At 38.1% G+C, this 14,641-nt stretch overlaps 1 protein-coding gene across 3 annotated transcripts in view; it reads left to right on the forward strand.

The window, feature by feature from the left end:
• Positions 1-1,395: 1,395 nt before the first annotated feature.
• Positions 1,396-14,641, forward strand: part of LOC121387490 (multiple epidermal growth factor-like domains protein 10) — a 22,792-nt gene continuing 9,546 nt past the window's right edge. Inside the window, exons 1-6 of one of the 3 annotated variants that reach the window (XM_041518631.1) lie at positions 1,396-1,779; positions 3,493-3,651; positions 10,230-10,385; positions 13,197-13,346; positions 14,071-14,220; positions 14,630-14,641. The exon at positions 14,630-14,641 is cut by the window's right edge and continues 132 nt beyond it. In XM_041518631.1, the coding sequence (XP_041374565.1) occupies positions 1,623-1,779; positions 3,493-3,651; positions 10,230-10,385; positions 13,197-13,346; positions 14,071-14,220; positions 14,630-14,641 (784 nt within the window). In that variant the 5' untranslated portion in view covers positions 1,396-1,622. The remainder of the gene's footprint in view (positions 1,780-3,492; positions 3,652-10,229; positions 10,386-13,196; positions 13,347-14,070; positions 14,221-14,629) is intronic. The other 2 variants (XM_041518629.1, XM_041518630.1) reach the window with 2 other exon arrangements.

The raw sequence follows: 14,641 nt of genomic DNA on the forward strand, positions 1-14,641 counted from the left end.
AATGGGACTGGGAATGGAAGGTCAGAACCACAAAAAAATTCCATATTGGACAGATCTGGCAGATGTTAACGAGGCATGCTCGCTACTCCTCCATTGCACTAACAATGACAGTGAAACCTGATATTTCTGTTTCCTCAACGCATAGCTGTTTCTATGGGTGAATAATGGCATTTTCAACCCAAACTATTATCTTGATAACAATGTTTTCCAACTTATAAACTATTGTAATGTTTCCCTCCTATTTCTTGCAATTTTGAGATAACGGCTATATTTCTATATGGCTTAATTATTATGGTAATTGTTTTAGCTAGAGCGGCAGCCATTTTAATTTTTTGACTAAAGGGCGACAGTGAGGCATCCAAGAAACTGATCATCTTTTTTATGTGGCTTAGTTCCAGAGTTATGGTAGTTTCTTGGCTATAATAACCTTGAAAATGGCCTGGAAACAAAAAGATGATATCCTAAAAGGACTCCTCACATCTAAAAACATTTAAAAAGTGGTATTACGTAAGGATCTAGAACTAACAGGACTTGAGATATGGCCTTATCTTTTTGCTGTGGTGGCCATATTGGATTTATGCATCCCGGCCCCCAGGGTACTACCCCAACTTGTATGCAGTGATTTTTCAAATCCTTATGACCATACCTAACAGCATGCACAATTGCAAAAAGAGTTGTCACAAAGTGCACAATCTTCAATTTTTTTTATGAATTCCCTCTCCGCTAGTATTAAAAAACCCACGCGTAACTAATCCTTTTCTATATTACAAGTAGTTTTAAACAAGACAACATTCGTTTGATGACTATAACCTGTGTATAAGTAGTTCTGTCTCAAAGAGCTATATATTTGGCACTTGTCTAATTATCATTATTACTAATCATTACCTAAAATCATATAAATTGCGTTAAGATAGGCTGTTTTATTTGGTTCTATTGTGTTCGATGCCAAAACGATTTTGCGGCAAGTGTCTGACGTCGAACTGCTATTCCTTGTTTACGGTCCTATCTACAAAATGTCAGCGTCATGTAGTCAATCACATTCACTCACTTTAATGTTTGCTGTTCCGATCAACAATTCAGTTATTATTGTAAATTTCAACACCTCGTTAATTGACAATTAATGCGAGCTTCAGCCAACATCTAAACTGTACATTACTGACGTCTCCTTGCTCATTGTGACGTCATTTAAATTTACATGCATCGTAGATCACTTGCTGACCCAATTCGTAGACAAATGATGTGTAGTAAGTTTTGACATCCGATTACTTCTGCGTTGCGGCTTATTTGCAGTTGGTTTGTAATAAATAGAATACTAAACTAGCATGGCTGTCATACCATGTTTTTGAAACTTGTGCACAGTGTTGGTATCTGACTCGCTGTTCACTCGTGTCATAAAAGTGGTATAACAGGCAAGTTCGTTTAGTATTATACATGTAAAATATACATGATAAATGGGTATTCTGTTGTTAAATTAATCGATGTACACCCGTCTCTGTTTTATTTTGTAGGTGTTTATTGACTATACCATACTATATATTTGGACTATAAAGTCAGCGCTATCCACTTGTTCTTCACTACTTAAGACAACATTCGAAACAACTGGAACTGACCAGTCGAATGCAATGGATGGTGACTTGAGTCCAATTGGTTGTCCTGTACTAAGAGTGGTTTACCAAACAAAACCAGATGACTCGTCTGCAGTTGCGCTGGAGGTCTCCAAGAACTACGCGTGCCCTAGCGACAAGAAAAATATTCTGTTTAAAGGTTCTGAGATGTGCTGTGAGTGTTCATATATTCCTATACGTTTCTACTCCTTAGCAGTTAGCTGGAGTAAATGTTAAAAAGGAAGGTATCAGTGACTTCTTTAGCATAGTTTGACAATGCAGTTTTCGTGTTGGTGTGTCGTTAAACATTAATTCATTCATTCGCTAACTTCTTGAAATCAATTTTATTTTGGAACCATAAACAATAAAATATAATATTTTAAAATCCTCATAAAAATAAGAACATAAAAAAACCCCACACAACATAACTTAGTATCCCCCGCATCTAATGATATTTGATATATTGTGAAACCTTTCGAAAGAAAAAAGAAAAACAAAAAAACAAAAAACCTTGAGCAATCATATGTGGGTTTTTTGACCAAATAATACGCAATTTAAGTCGACTTTCCCTTCATTCATAGTGAAAAGAAATGTGCATTTGCTTCTAGACTTGCATTTACCTTAGTTTGACACCAAATAGCCGATGTATTTTTTGTGCTAGGGTGTCGTTAAACATTCATTAATTCATTAACTTTTTTGCTTCTGGACATTTTGTGTCTGTGTTTCTGAGCACTGAACAGTGGGTTTTAATATTAAAACTAAAACATAAATTGGTACACTATGTCATAATCAAGAAAATATTCCCTACCAAACATATCAAATTGAAATATCCTCGTCTCTGTAAATATCTTTAAAATTTTACCTTTTTCCTTATTATTTTTATGTCGAATACAAATATTTTTTATATCTATGTAAACTTCTCAAAACAAATGCTAAACTGCTAAAGTAGTGCCAGGTTTCACTGAGAATCACACGTCCGGAAAATCCATTAAATTGCTTTTTGAAAACAAATTTCACTCTAGGAACAAAACAGAAATTACTAGACGAAATTGCTGCTATGTACATTAAATACATAAACATGTTCTGCTTGGTATCTAAGTGGAAACCGGCCTCGGTGGCGTCGTGGTTAGGCCATCCAAACACTGAGTGAGTGTCCCGCAAGGCGCAATGGGTGGGTGTAAACCACTTGCACCGACCTGTGATCCATAACTGGTTCAACAAAGGCCATGGTTTGTGTTATCCTGCCTGTGGGAAGCGCAAATAAAAGATCCCTTGCTGCCTGTCGTAAAAGAGTAGCCTATGTGGCGACAGCGGGTTTCCTCTAAAAAGGAGTGTCAGAATGACCATGTGTCTGACGTCCAATAGCCGATGATAAGATTAAAAATCAATGTGCTCTAGTGGGTCTTTAAACCAAACTTGCACCTAAGACCTGTGATCCACAAAAATGACTGGTTCAACAAAGGTCCATATTTTATGTTTAAGTGGACTGTCCCGAGGGTACCTACAAATAAAAGTCAGCACATGTCAGCTGTGCCAATGGAACGTAAATAATCGATCTGGACAGACCTATGTGACCCTGGCGACTAGCGGTATTTCCTCTAAAAAGGGAATGTCCCGAGGGTACCTACAACAGCGGTGTCAGCCATGTCAGCTGTGTCCAATGGAACGTACAATAATCGATCTGGACAGACCGCCTGTTTGAAAACCCTGGCTATGTGCTATACTGTATTTAGTCACGTATTTATGTTTAAGTAAAAACAAACCTTAACAGCGGTTCAGCACATGTCAGCTGTGCCAATAGGAACGTACAATTCGATCTGGACAGACCGCAAAAACTGACCCTGGCTATTAACTATACTGTATTTAGTCACGTATTATTATGTTTAAGTGGAATGTCCCGAGGGTACCTACAACAGCGGTGTCAGCACATGTCAGCTGTGTCCAATAGCAACGTACAATAATCGATCTGGACAGACCGCCTGTTTGAACTGTGACCCTGGCACCAGTACATACAGAGAGGGAAGTACAAACTCGTCACATTGTTTTCGTGAGTTATTTATATTATTACTATTATTATTATTATTATTAAGTTCCCAAGCCAAGGCTGGGAAACTATTGAGGGGTTTTTTCTGGGATTATTGTTATTAGGTTCTTCAGCCAAGGCTCGGAACCTATTGAGGGTTTTTTTCTGGGATTATTGTTATTAGGTTCTCCAGCCAATACTTGGAACCTATTGTTTTTGGTGGGATTATTATTAGGTTCTAACCTATTTATTTTGGTGGGGTTATTATTTATTTTTTTGTCGCCTCTCTTGTGTCATGTTGTAAGATCAGTTCTGGGCCGATTTAGCTGAAATTTGGTAGGTAGTTTGGCACTTCGAGGGCATTGAGGTATTAAACAATATTTGTATAGGTTATGTGTTTTGGTATCAATCTGGAATTTTGTCGTTTTTCGATTAAACATATTTTTGTGCCGTCTGTTTTGTCGTTTTGTAAGAAACGTTCTTGGCCATTATAATTTCTTTTTAAAACCCCAAAATCAGTGTATGTCGAGAGGTTTTGAAGTTACGACAATATTGTTTTTTTCTGTTGTAATCTTCGCTTCAGAGCGTAATAAACGGTTGATTTACATTTTGTTAAAAATCAGATAAATTTTGCAAATGAAAATTGCACATATTTACGCAGTTTGTGTCTTTAAATCTATGAAGGTGACAAAAATAAAATTTATATGTTAGAATTAATCATATACTAGGGGCGGGACGTAACCCAGTGGTACAGCGTTCGCTTGATGCGCGGTCGGTCTGGGATCGATCCCCGTCGTTGGGCCCATTGGGCTATTTCTTGTTCCAGCCAGTGCACCACGACTGGTATATCAAAGGCCGTGGTATGTACTACGCTGTCTGTGGGATGGTGCATATAAAAGATCCCTTGCTGCTAATCGAAAAGAATAGTCCATGAAGTGGCGACAGCGGGTTTCCTCTCAATATCTGTGTGGTCCTTAACCATATGTCCGACGCCATATAACCGTAAATAAAATGTGTTGAGTGCGTCGTTAAATAAAACATTTCTTTATTTCCTTAATCATATACTACTTTATTGTCATGTCAAATGTGAAGCAGTTCAAACATGAATTTTTGGCATGACAAGAGACAACAAAACACAACAAAGAAACTCAAATACAATTTATGTCCGAAATGTCCATACCACTGTATTTTCACCTCTAGCAGCTGCAGATAGCCATAGTCTGAGATAAAAATTGCTTTTATTGTAGGAATGTGTAGGACGTTTCTGGAGGGTGGGGGGGGTGGGGGGTGGGGGTGGGGGTGGGGGGGGGGGGGGGGGGGGGGGGGGGGGGGTGGGGGGGTCAAGTCATGGTTTCCTGGAGAATATAATTTTAAAAGAAAATTCGCATAGTGCACAGCAGGGTATTCCCCTCTCCCCACGCACCTGCTGTGTGTGTGTGTGTGTGTGTGTGTGTGTGTGTGTGTGTGTGTGTGTGTGTGTGTGTGTGTGAGTAAAGTACAGCTATTACAGCTTGGGAATTCGTTATTACAGCTTGCGGTTATATTTAGTATTAATTAATTAATTAATTATTTAATTAATACTAATAATAATATTACATCTATTAATATTGTAAAATGGTTTATGACAACTATTCAATTTGACCGCGAAAATTAAACTCTCGCGAATATTAACACTAGTATCATCTTTTAAAAAAATAACACAAACAAATATAAGGTTAACACATTTCATTTACTCACAAATTTGTTTCAAAAATTAAAATCAACACTGGTAAGTATTCAATCAATAGCTGTAGGAATTTTTTTTTTTTTATTAAAAACAAATAATAAAAAAAAAGTCCTAATCAGTACTACTGCTACTACTTCCGGTAGCAGCTGTATACACGTGTTTCTTACTCCGTACTATTTTCTAGAAGACCAGCTTTACGAAAGCCACTCACAAGCATGCCCCTCTTTAAAGTGCTGTTCCAGATATATGATGTATTGAGCTATATCAATCAAGATATTATTTAATATGATTAGAAAATTATTTTTAAAAATTTTTAAAAATTATATACCGGTATATTTTCCATTTAAAAATATTCCCCTGAAAAACAGAACCAGCTGAATTCGTTTCGGGAATTTCCGTAAGATTTGATCCGTGACGTCATGAAGGGAACTCCTTTCGATAGTTAGCGCCATTGTTCATTGCTTCTTTTGTGTTTATTATGGTTAAACGGCGTGTTGGTGGCGGCTGTAGCAATACAAAAGCCGATAAATTTAGTCTTCACGCATTTCCTAGTAATGTTGCTGTGAGAAAGCTGTGTGTGAATTTGATTAAAACAACGTGGAAATACTGGACAGGAAGAAAATGCCGGAGACCGTTGCAACAGCAGACACTTTAGTTTCGATTCATCCGAACTGGCTTGTCGGCTTAAGCGAGATATGGGAATACCATGTGTTATGGCTTTTAAAAAAAGATGCCGTACCAACAATTTTTCTGCGACACAAAACAAATGACAACAAGCCGACGCCATCCACGCCGAAACGACCTTGGGGTGCATATCGTCAATGTCCCAAATTGCGTTATGCTTTCAACTCCGGTCAGTTTGTTTTCTCATGCACGGTTCGTGCAATCATCGAGATCCGATTTGTTGTCGTTTGCATCTCGTTCGTTTGTGAGATTTTTCTTTACAGTTCGAGAACATTAAAACAATAAAGTACAGACAAGTAAGTATCTATAGCCTAGTCCGTCCCATCCTACAAAAATGTAGGGGTTTTTTTGTAAAAAAGAAAAGAAAATACATTAAATTAATTTTACTATACCTTCCCACAGAGAAAACCTTTTTTCATACTGTGGAATGTGCTATAAGTTATTTATTTCTGAGCAGACTGTTTTCACAACTGCACACAAAAAATAGTATTGTTTTGTTATTTCCAAAACACTTACTTTTTTTTTTACGTCAAACTAAACTGAAATTATTCACACAAAAAAACATCTTCATAGATGGATGGGACGGACTAAAAGTCGTTTTTTTTTTTTTTTTTAAATTAAAATAAGTTATTTTTTTCTGAGCAGACTGTTTTCACAACTGCACACAAAAAATAGTATTGTTTTGTTATTTCCAAAACACTTTTACTTTTTTTTTTACGTCAAACTAAACATAAATTATTCACAAAAACCCCCATCTTCATAGAGGGATGGGACGGACTAAAAGTCGTTTTTGTTTATTTCTTAAAATTACCGATATCGGGTCCACTTGACTCGTAGAATTCAAGAGTTATTTATCGTCTTTTCTACTACATCACAAGTATTAGAATATACAGTGTAGCAAAATAATTCGCACGAAAATCTAAAGAACAAAACAAGAATAAAAGTTGTAAATTAGTGGTAAGCTGTCTCCACGACCATTTTCATCATCATCTGTCAGGCCGGTGGTTCGTCGGAAGATGTTCCAGGTTCACACTGATACGGCATTATTTGTTGTGTTGCACAAATATTAGTCCAGTCGTCATTACTACACTATTCATCATCGAAAGAAGAATCGCATGATCAATGATCAAAGTCGCTGTCGGTCCCACTTTCGCTGGCAGTCATCTCGTGGTAGGTTTCAGTGAAGCGCGTTCCCTTCGTGACGTCACGGCTATTTACAGGCAAATGTTTTTACCGAGAATTTTACTCGGTCGTTTCCGGCAGTGTTCTACGGGAGTGATGTTTTAATACTTTTATGGGGCATTTTAGTAATTATTGATTTACATATCGGTGTAAAATATTATTGCAATGAATTAAGAAAGCATTTAATTATGGAATTTGAAATTTTAGTGTATGGTCTGGCACAGCACTTTAAAGCAACCCGTTCCTGAACATGAATTAACCATCTGGCATGAATGGGTTTCACGTTGCTCGTTCGCAAATCAACAGAGATTTTTGAAAAGTCAAACTCGCCTTCGATATCTACAATTTCAGAAATCTGGTTAGTCACTTCATTTCCATACCAGTTTTGAAAACATTGTTTCAGTTCGTCTTTGTAATCCTTATTCACTGACAGATCAAGTGGTTGTAGTCTATCTGTACAAAGACACATTTGATGTTGTTCAAATGTAGTTTGTTCAATATCGTTTTGTCCTGGTGCGCTCTAAAAACGTCAACAATTGCCAAACCTTTTTGGTCACTTGGTAAGCCTAGCTGCTTCCGCTTGTTCTCCATAAATGGAACAACGATAGTATCCACATATCAAATCATTGACTCCCCGTTACTCCAATGATTTTCCGTGTGATGAATGTCCCATTCGTCAGGAAACTCGACTGTAGGGTGACAGCGATGCGTTTTCCCACCATATAGTATCTGTGTGTGTGTGTGTGGGGGGGGGGGGGGGGGGGGATAGAAACTCGCCCGTCATTGACACAGCCAGTAGAGACGTGATTTGACGTTTGTCGTCGATGCCGGTGATTGACACTTGTTTACTGCCCTTCTCTTCCGTGATCCACTCTCCACCTGGAACGAAATTTGCACCCGTCTAGTCCCAGTTGATGATCATCTCATTGGGAATGTTGTGCTCCTTTCGGCAGTCATTCATCTGGAAGTGTCTTCGAATCTTTTGTTCTCTTTCTTTTGACAAATCCCATTCTATCAAGCGTTGATTTGGCCAGGGCTACTTTCACATTAACATAGCCTCCATACTTCTGCAGTCGGTTTCTGTCGAACTTTGTCACAATGCCTTCAATGCCACCCATAACAGTTTTTGAATGTACAATTCCACCCGATAAACGCACTTTACGTATCCAGTCCTGTACGTTTCCATCTAGTTGTTCACCCAACATGGCGGTGAACCACGTTTTCCTTTGGATAGTGTCGATATCGGCGTTCCATAATCAGCCTGTTTCATCTTCCGTAGGTAAGCCGATTTGATTGACCGGACTGTTTTTAACAACTGAAATGTATTAATTAGAACACTTATGGTAGAGTTGATTAATCCAAGTTCGAGATTACAGTCATTCACTGTGCATGAGGCCAAGCGGCCATCTCGAGATAAAACGCATGTGAGTGTACCACTTGGTTATCGGTCAAATGCTATTAGGCTAAGTCAGTCACAGTTCTTTTATCTTTGTGGATTAAAACGTATGCAGTAGTATTGCATTTGTTCTTTTTCATTCTTTATTTCCGTCTTTTTTACTGACTTGAGAACAAACAAATAATAATTTAAAAAAAAGATAAAAAAAACGACTACGCGAAAATTACAAACCGCGAAATGGCTATAATTGACTGGTCGCGAAAATTTACTCCCGCGAATATTACCCGTTTTACATATGAGATAATGCTGAAGAAATACGTGTTATCTTGTGGCATGCAGCTGTTTAATTCATTGTGTTATTTTAAATAATAGTAATATAACAATTGCTGAACAAAGATGGTCGTTTGGATAGGCTTCATTGAAGGGTATTTAAAACCTGACAGTAAAAACTGATAAAAAGCAAATTCCATTAAAAACAGTGTACACTGTACGTATTATAAAATGTGCAAAGGAAATCTAAGATAGGAAAGCGTGAAATATTTGCAGATCAGTCTACCTTTTCTTTAAATATCAGATGTATACTGATGAGGAAATATACAGAACTTCACATACGTTGTTTTCGCTTCCTATTTATTGCACGAGTTTATTTTGCGCACGAATATATACCAGAAGACCGCGTAGCAGTCGAGTGGTATGTTCTTGCGCAAAATAAACGAGTGCAATAAATATGAAGCGAAAACAACGTACGTGAAGTTCTGTTCTTATTACATACCTTCTTTTATGTTTTACAAAAAAAAAAACGGTGTTTAATTCAACGTCATAACAACACTTTGTTAAATTTGTGATCAAAACTCCTTTCATGGATTCATTTAACGAGAATCATACTCTGCGGCTGCCTTGTGTAAAGTTTCAAATACGATATGAAGTCATTTGTAAATCATATATGACGTAAGTCAATAAAAGGCACTAACTGCAGTAAAAAGAAAAAGGGAACTCCCCATTTAGAAGTTCCGGTCCAGATTGCACATATATGCGATACAGGATAAATTTATTACACGGTTTCAAAAGGCCTTTATCACTATAGTAAGATTGAATATGTATGTAATAAAATAAGGGATTGCACCAACATTAAGAGTAAAGAGTGATTGCAACGAGAATGGTCAACAATATTGTGAGGAAGCTAACAGTGAAACTGACTGTCAGAGTAACGTTAAGGCTTATCTTGTTCCACGACTCCACTACACCATATTGAGTTATTAACCATGGGTTTTTGGATGCTAAACATTTGGGAATATTTTCATATTGTCTTAGATAGAAAACCCGCTACATTTTCCAGTAGTAGCAGAAATATTTTATATGCACCATCCCACAGACAGGATAGCACACACCACTGCCTTTGTGTCGTGGTGCACTAGCTGGATCGACCGCTCATCAGCTTAACACTTTACCATTGGGCCCCTGACACACCACATCTTTGCACTTTTTATACACTCATTAAACAACTAGCAGTGAATTACATTTAGTACAGTACTGAATCTTCCCGTGATTCTTTCTTTCAGCACATTTCAAATACGATGATAACCTAACCACGTCTATGGTCGTTATTCATTTCAGCTACTTGTCAACTTGGATCCTATTCTGATAATCAGCTGCAGCCATGTGCAAGCTGTCCACTTAACACTTATGGAGTTAACACTACGTACTGTCAGCCATGTCCAGCAATGAGCACCACACACGAGATAGGAGCCACGTCCATCTCCATGTGTCGGGGTAAGAACGACTTGACACTTATGGGGTTAATGGTACACGTTGTCAGCCATGTACCTCTGTATCGATGTGTCGGGGTAAGAACGAATTAACACTTATGGGGTTAACGGTACATGCTGTCAGCCATTCCCCTCTGTCTCCATGTGTCGGGGTAAGAACGTCTTAACACTTATGGGGTTAACAGTACACGTTGTGAACCATGCGCCTCTGTCTCCATGTGTCTTGGTAAGAACGTCTTAACACTTATGGGGTTAACGGTACACGTTGTGAACCATGCGCCTATGTCTACATGTGTCGGGGTAAGAACGAATTAACATGTATGAGTTTAACGGAACACATCGTCAGCCATGTCTAGCCAGGAGCACCACAAAGGCAATATGAGCCACGTCCATCTTCATGTGTCGAAGTGCATTACGTAACAACGACTTAACACTTATGGGGTTAACAAACAACACCGCGTAGGAAACAAAAGTCACGCCTTTCTCCCCGTGTTGGTGTAAGAACGATTTAAAACTATTGGGGTTACCAGTACATACTGCCAGTATTTTAACTAAATATTTGAACATGTTACGCTCAGGTATAGAGGTCCTGTTGGCTTGTAAACAAATGACCGATCCACAGCAACACATTACCTAGAGACCTTGCAAATCTGCATACTATTATTAACCGGGTTAATACACTAAATTATCATATGGCTTTATGACATGGATATCATGGGTAAGTAAATAAGAATCATACAAATGAGAGAGGTCACTTGCTGCCTACACATCATCAAATAAAAGAAAGAAACAAAGGAATGTGTTATTTAACGACGCACTTAACACATTTTATTTACGGTTATATGGCGTCAGACATATGGTTAAGGAGCACACATATTTTGAGAGGAAACCCGCTGTCGCCACTACATGGGCTACTCTTTCCGATTAGCAGCAAGGGATATTTTATTTTCGCTTCCCACAGGCAGGATAGCACAAACCATGGCCTTTGTTGAACCAGTTATGGATCACTCGTCGGTTCAAGTGGTTTACACCTACCCAATGAGCCTTGCGGAGCACTCACTCCATGCCTCGACTGGGATCCGAACCCATTACCTACCAGCCTGTAGACCGATGGCCTAATCACGACGCCACCGAGGGCCGGTCATCAGATAAAGTCACAGATGAAAAATATACCACATGAACAGATGCAATAACACAGGAACAGCTTACAACATTTGGAGTTAACAACATATTCTACCAACTATCATCCACAAAATGCATTGTATTATATGCATTTCCATAGCCATGGATTTCTATGTGCCAATGTCTTGGCCTATCTGGTGGTCACTTTTCTCAGAGATCTGATAGAAAGGGCACCTTTACTTTTAATATGTCAATTGTCCTGTGACGTGTAAGTTAACAAAAAGTGATTACTGCGTGACGCATAAGTTAACTTGCACGCGAATGCCGTAAACACGTTTTAGTTCGATAAAGTGTTTAAATGTATTTTAAACCTTTTTTTTGGTTTTTTTTTAGGATATTAACACAGTATAAGTTTCCCTTGTTATGTTTTATTGTTTCATGTTAAATGAATAACAGAAGTCACAAGTTAGCCTGCAGGTTCTTATTTTCCCTTTCCATTAAACATTGTTAACAGCGTGGTAATACATATAATATAGGTGTCTGCTCATGGGTGAATGACACATAGGTATTCCTACAGAGTTAATATTGCGACTGAGAACCTTAAGGGTATGAACAGAGAGATGCTATCCTTGGGTCTCCCTTTCATGTATAGAAAAAAAAAACTATATATAAATATTAGTTGACACGTAATTGCCCTGCTTTAGAGTTTTTTTGCTGTAAAGCTGGGGGCAGCAATTAAAATTCATAGTGTCCTTGATTGCTGTAATTTAGTTTCACTCTAAATGGTCAGATAGCTAGTTAATTCACTAAAGACTAAGTTGTTGCATAAATGGAGGTGATAGAATAACATATAATTGAATCGTACACCTACCGGTCTCGGTGGCGCAGTGGTACCTACTGGCCTGTACCTACTACAGGCTAGTAGGTACAGGGTTCGTAGCCCGGTACCGGCTCCAACTCAGAGCGAGTTCTTAAGGACTCAATGAGTAGGTGTAAGGCCACTACACCCTCTTCTCTCTCACTAGCCACTAACTATCTAACAGCTAACCCACTATCCTGAACAGACAGCCCGGATAGCTGAGATGTGTGTGCCCAGGACAGCGTGCTTGAACCTTATTTGGATATAAACACGAACATAAGTTGAAATGAAATGAATGAATAGTACACGAACAGCAAAATATTGCACTTGAATATAGTTTTAAATGTTGCACTATGGTAATATGCAAGAACCAGAATGCAACACACGTGTCTGTTAAATACCGTGTATCTTAAAAACATATACGTCTCGTCGTCACCCGTTAGCTACGTGTTAAACACAACTCGTTGTAATGAGGCCACTCATGTATTATCATCTGGATATCTAAGTTCTAGCCTGTGTATGGTTCTGTTATTGTTTTAAATCATGACTGCAGCATTCTGCAAACAAGCAAATGTTTATCAAACCTTGACGTATACAATATACATGCGTATTTTGAACTACATTTAATTGATAGCCAATTCAAAAATGCTCTGGGGTTTTTAGGGGTTTTTTTGCTGGGTTTTTTTTTACATTTCTCTCAAATGTTTCGTTTCATATTTACAGTTCTTGCACTTTAGCAAACATGTCAGTTTGTTTGTAAATTAGAATCAAAACACATCCTAAACGTACCTATCTACCAACATAATAATATTATTTTGTCGTTTATAATTTCAGTATGTGATTATAATCACTATGGTGATGAGTGCAGTAAACGATGTTCCAGTCGACACTGTGATGAAAGAACCGGTATATCATCATGTGACGTCAATGGGTCATGTGAATGGGGATGTAAACCAGGATGGATGGGTGTAGACTGCATCGAAAGTAATAATCAACATATTACACTTTATCGCATTCTTCAAAAAAACCCAAAACAAACAAAACAAAACAAAAAAAACAAAAAAACAAACAAAACAACAACCCCACAACTCCACCCACCAACAAACAAAGCAAAACAGATAAAAAAATAACCAAACAAACAAAAAACAATATAAAAACACAAAAAAACACATAAACAAACAAGCAAACAGACAATGAACAGAAACGAAACAACGATTTCATCTAGGAAATAGGGACGGGACGTAGATCAGTGGTAAAACATTTGCTTGTTGATGCGTGTCGACTAGAATCAATCCTCTTCGATGGGTCATTGAGCTATTTATTTTTCCATCCAGTACATCATGACTGGCATATCAGAGACTGTGGTGTGTGCTATCATGTTTGTGATATGGTGCATATAAAACATCCCTTGCTACTACTTAAAAGAAAATGTAGCGGGTTTCCCCTTTGTCGGAATTGCCATATGTTTGACATCCAATCACCGATGATTGGTAAATCAATGTTCTCTAGCACTGTCTTCAAACAAAACGAACCAAATAAATGTGTGCAGTTGTGTTTCGTCCAATACCAACCACTCTGTTAAGTATCCTTATGCTTGAAATATGTATAGGGCTTGTAAAACTAAGTACTGTAACGTAAGGACGTTATTCCCTATATTATACATTAGGGTTGTAACACCCTGCTCAGAATGTACACATAACTGTTTCAGAATGCCCAAAAAGACAGTATGGACAAGACTGTGGAAAGCTGTGTGCGAACCGGAAGTGTCAGGATAGTTTCGGTTCTTCCTGTGATCACGTGACTGGAAAGTGTGTCGGCGGGTGTAGCCCAGGATACCTATCTATAGATTGTACCAAACGTATGTAGTATGTTTTAATTTGTCAACTCACGTATGGTTTAGACATATCCTAAAAGACGATGTTCTTTGCCAATAATTTGTACTGCATTACTATTAAAATTGGTTTATTATACTGGCCTTGTTATTGGGCCGAGGACGGTTGTAAAGCCCTCCGATGTACAATTAATTATTACATATTGTTGAAGAGTTTAATTTATTTATTTTAGCTTGTGATTCTCTCCCTCCCTACCCCCCCCCTCCCCTCTCTCTCTCTCTCTCTCCCCCTCTCTCTCTCTCTCTCTCTCTCTCTCTCTCTCTCTCTCTCTCTCTCTCTCTCTCTCTCTCTCTCTCTCTCTCTCTCTCGTTCATGAATGTATCTGTTTGCTACTCGTATCAGATTTTGAATACACATGTAATTTATTTATTTCAGATTGTGATTATG

This window comes from Gigantopelta aegis, chromosome 13, assembly GCF_016097555.1.
Source record: "Gigantopelta aegis isolate Gae_Host chromosome 13, Gae_host_genome, whole genome shotgun sequence".
NCBI lineage: Eukaryota > Metazoa > Mollusca > Gastropoda > Neomphalida > Peltospiridae > Gigantopelta > Gigantopelta aegis.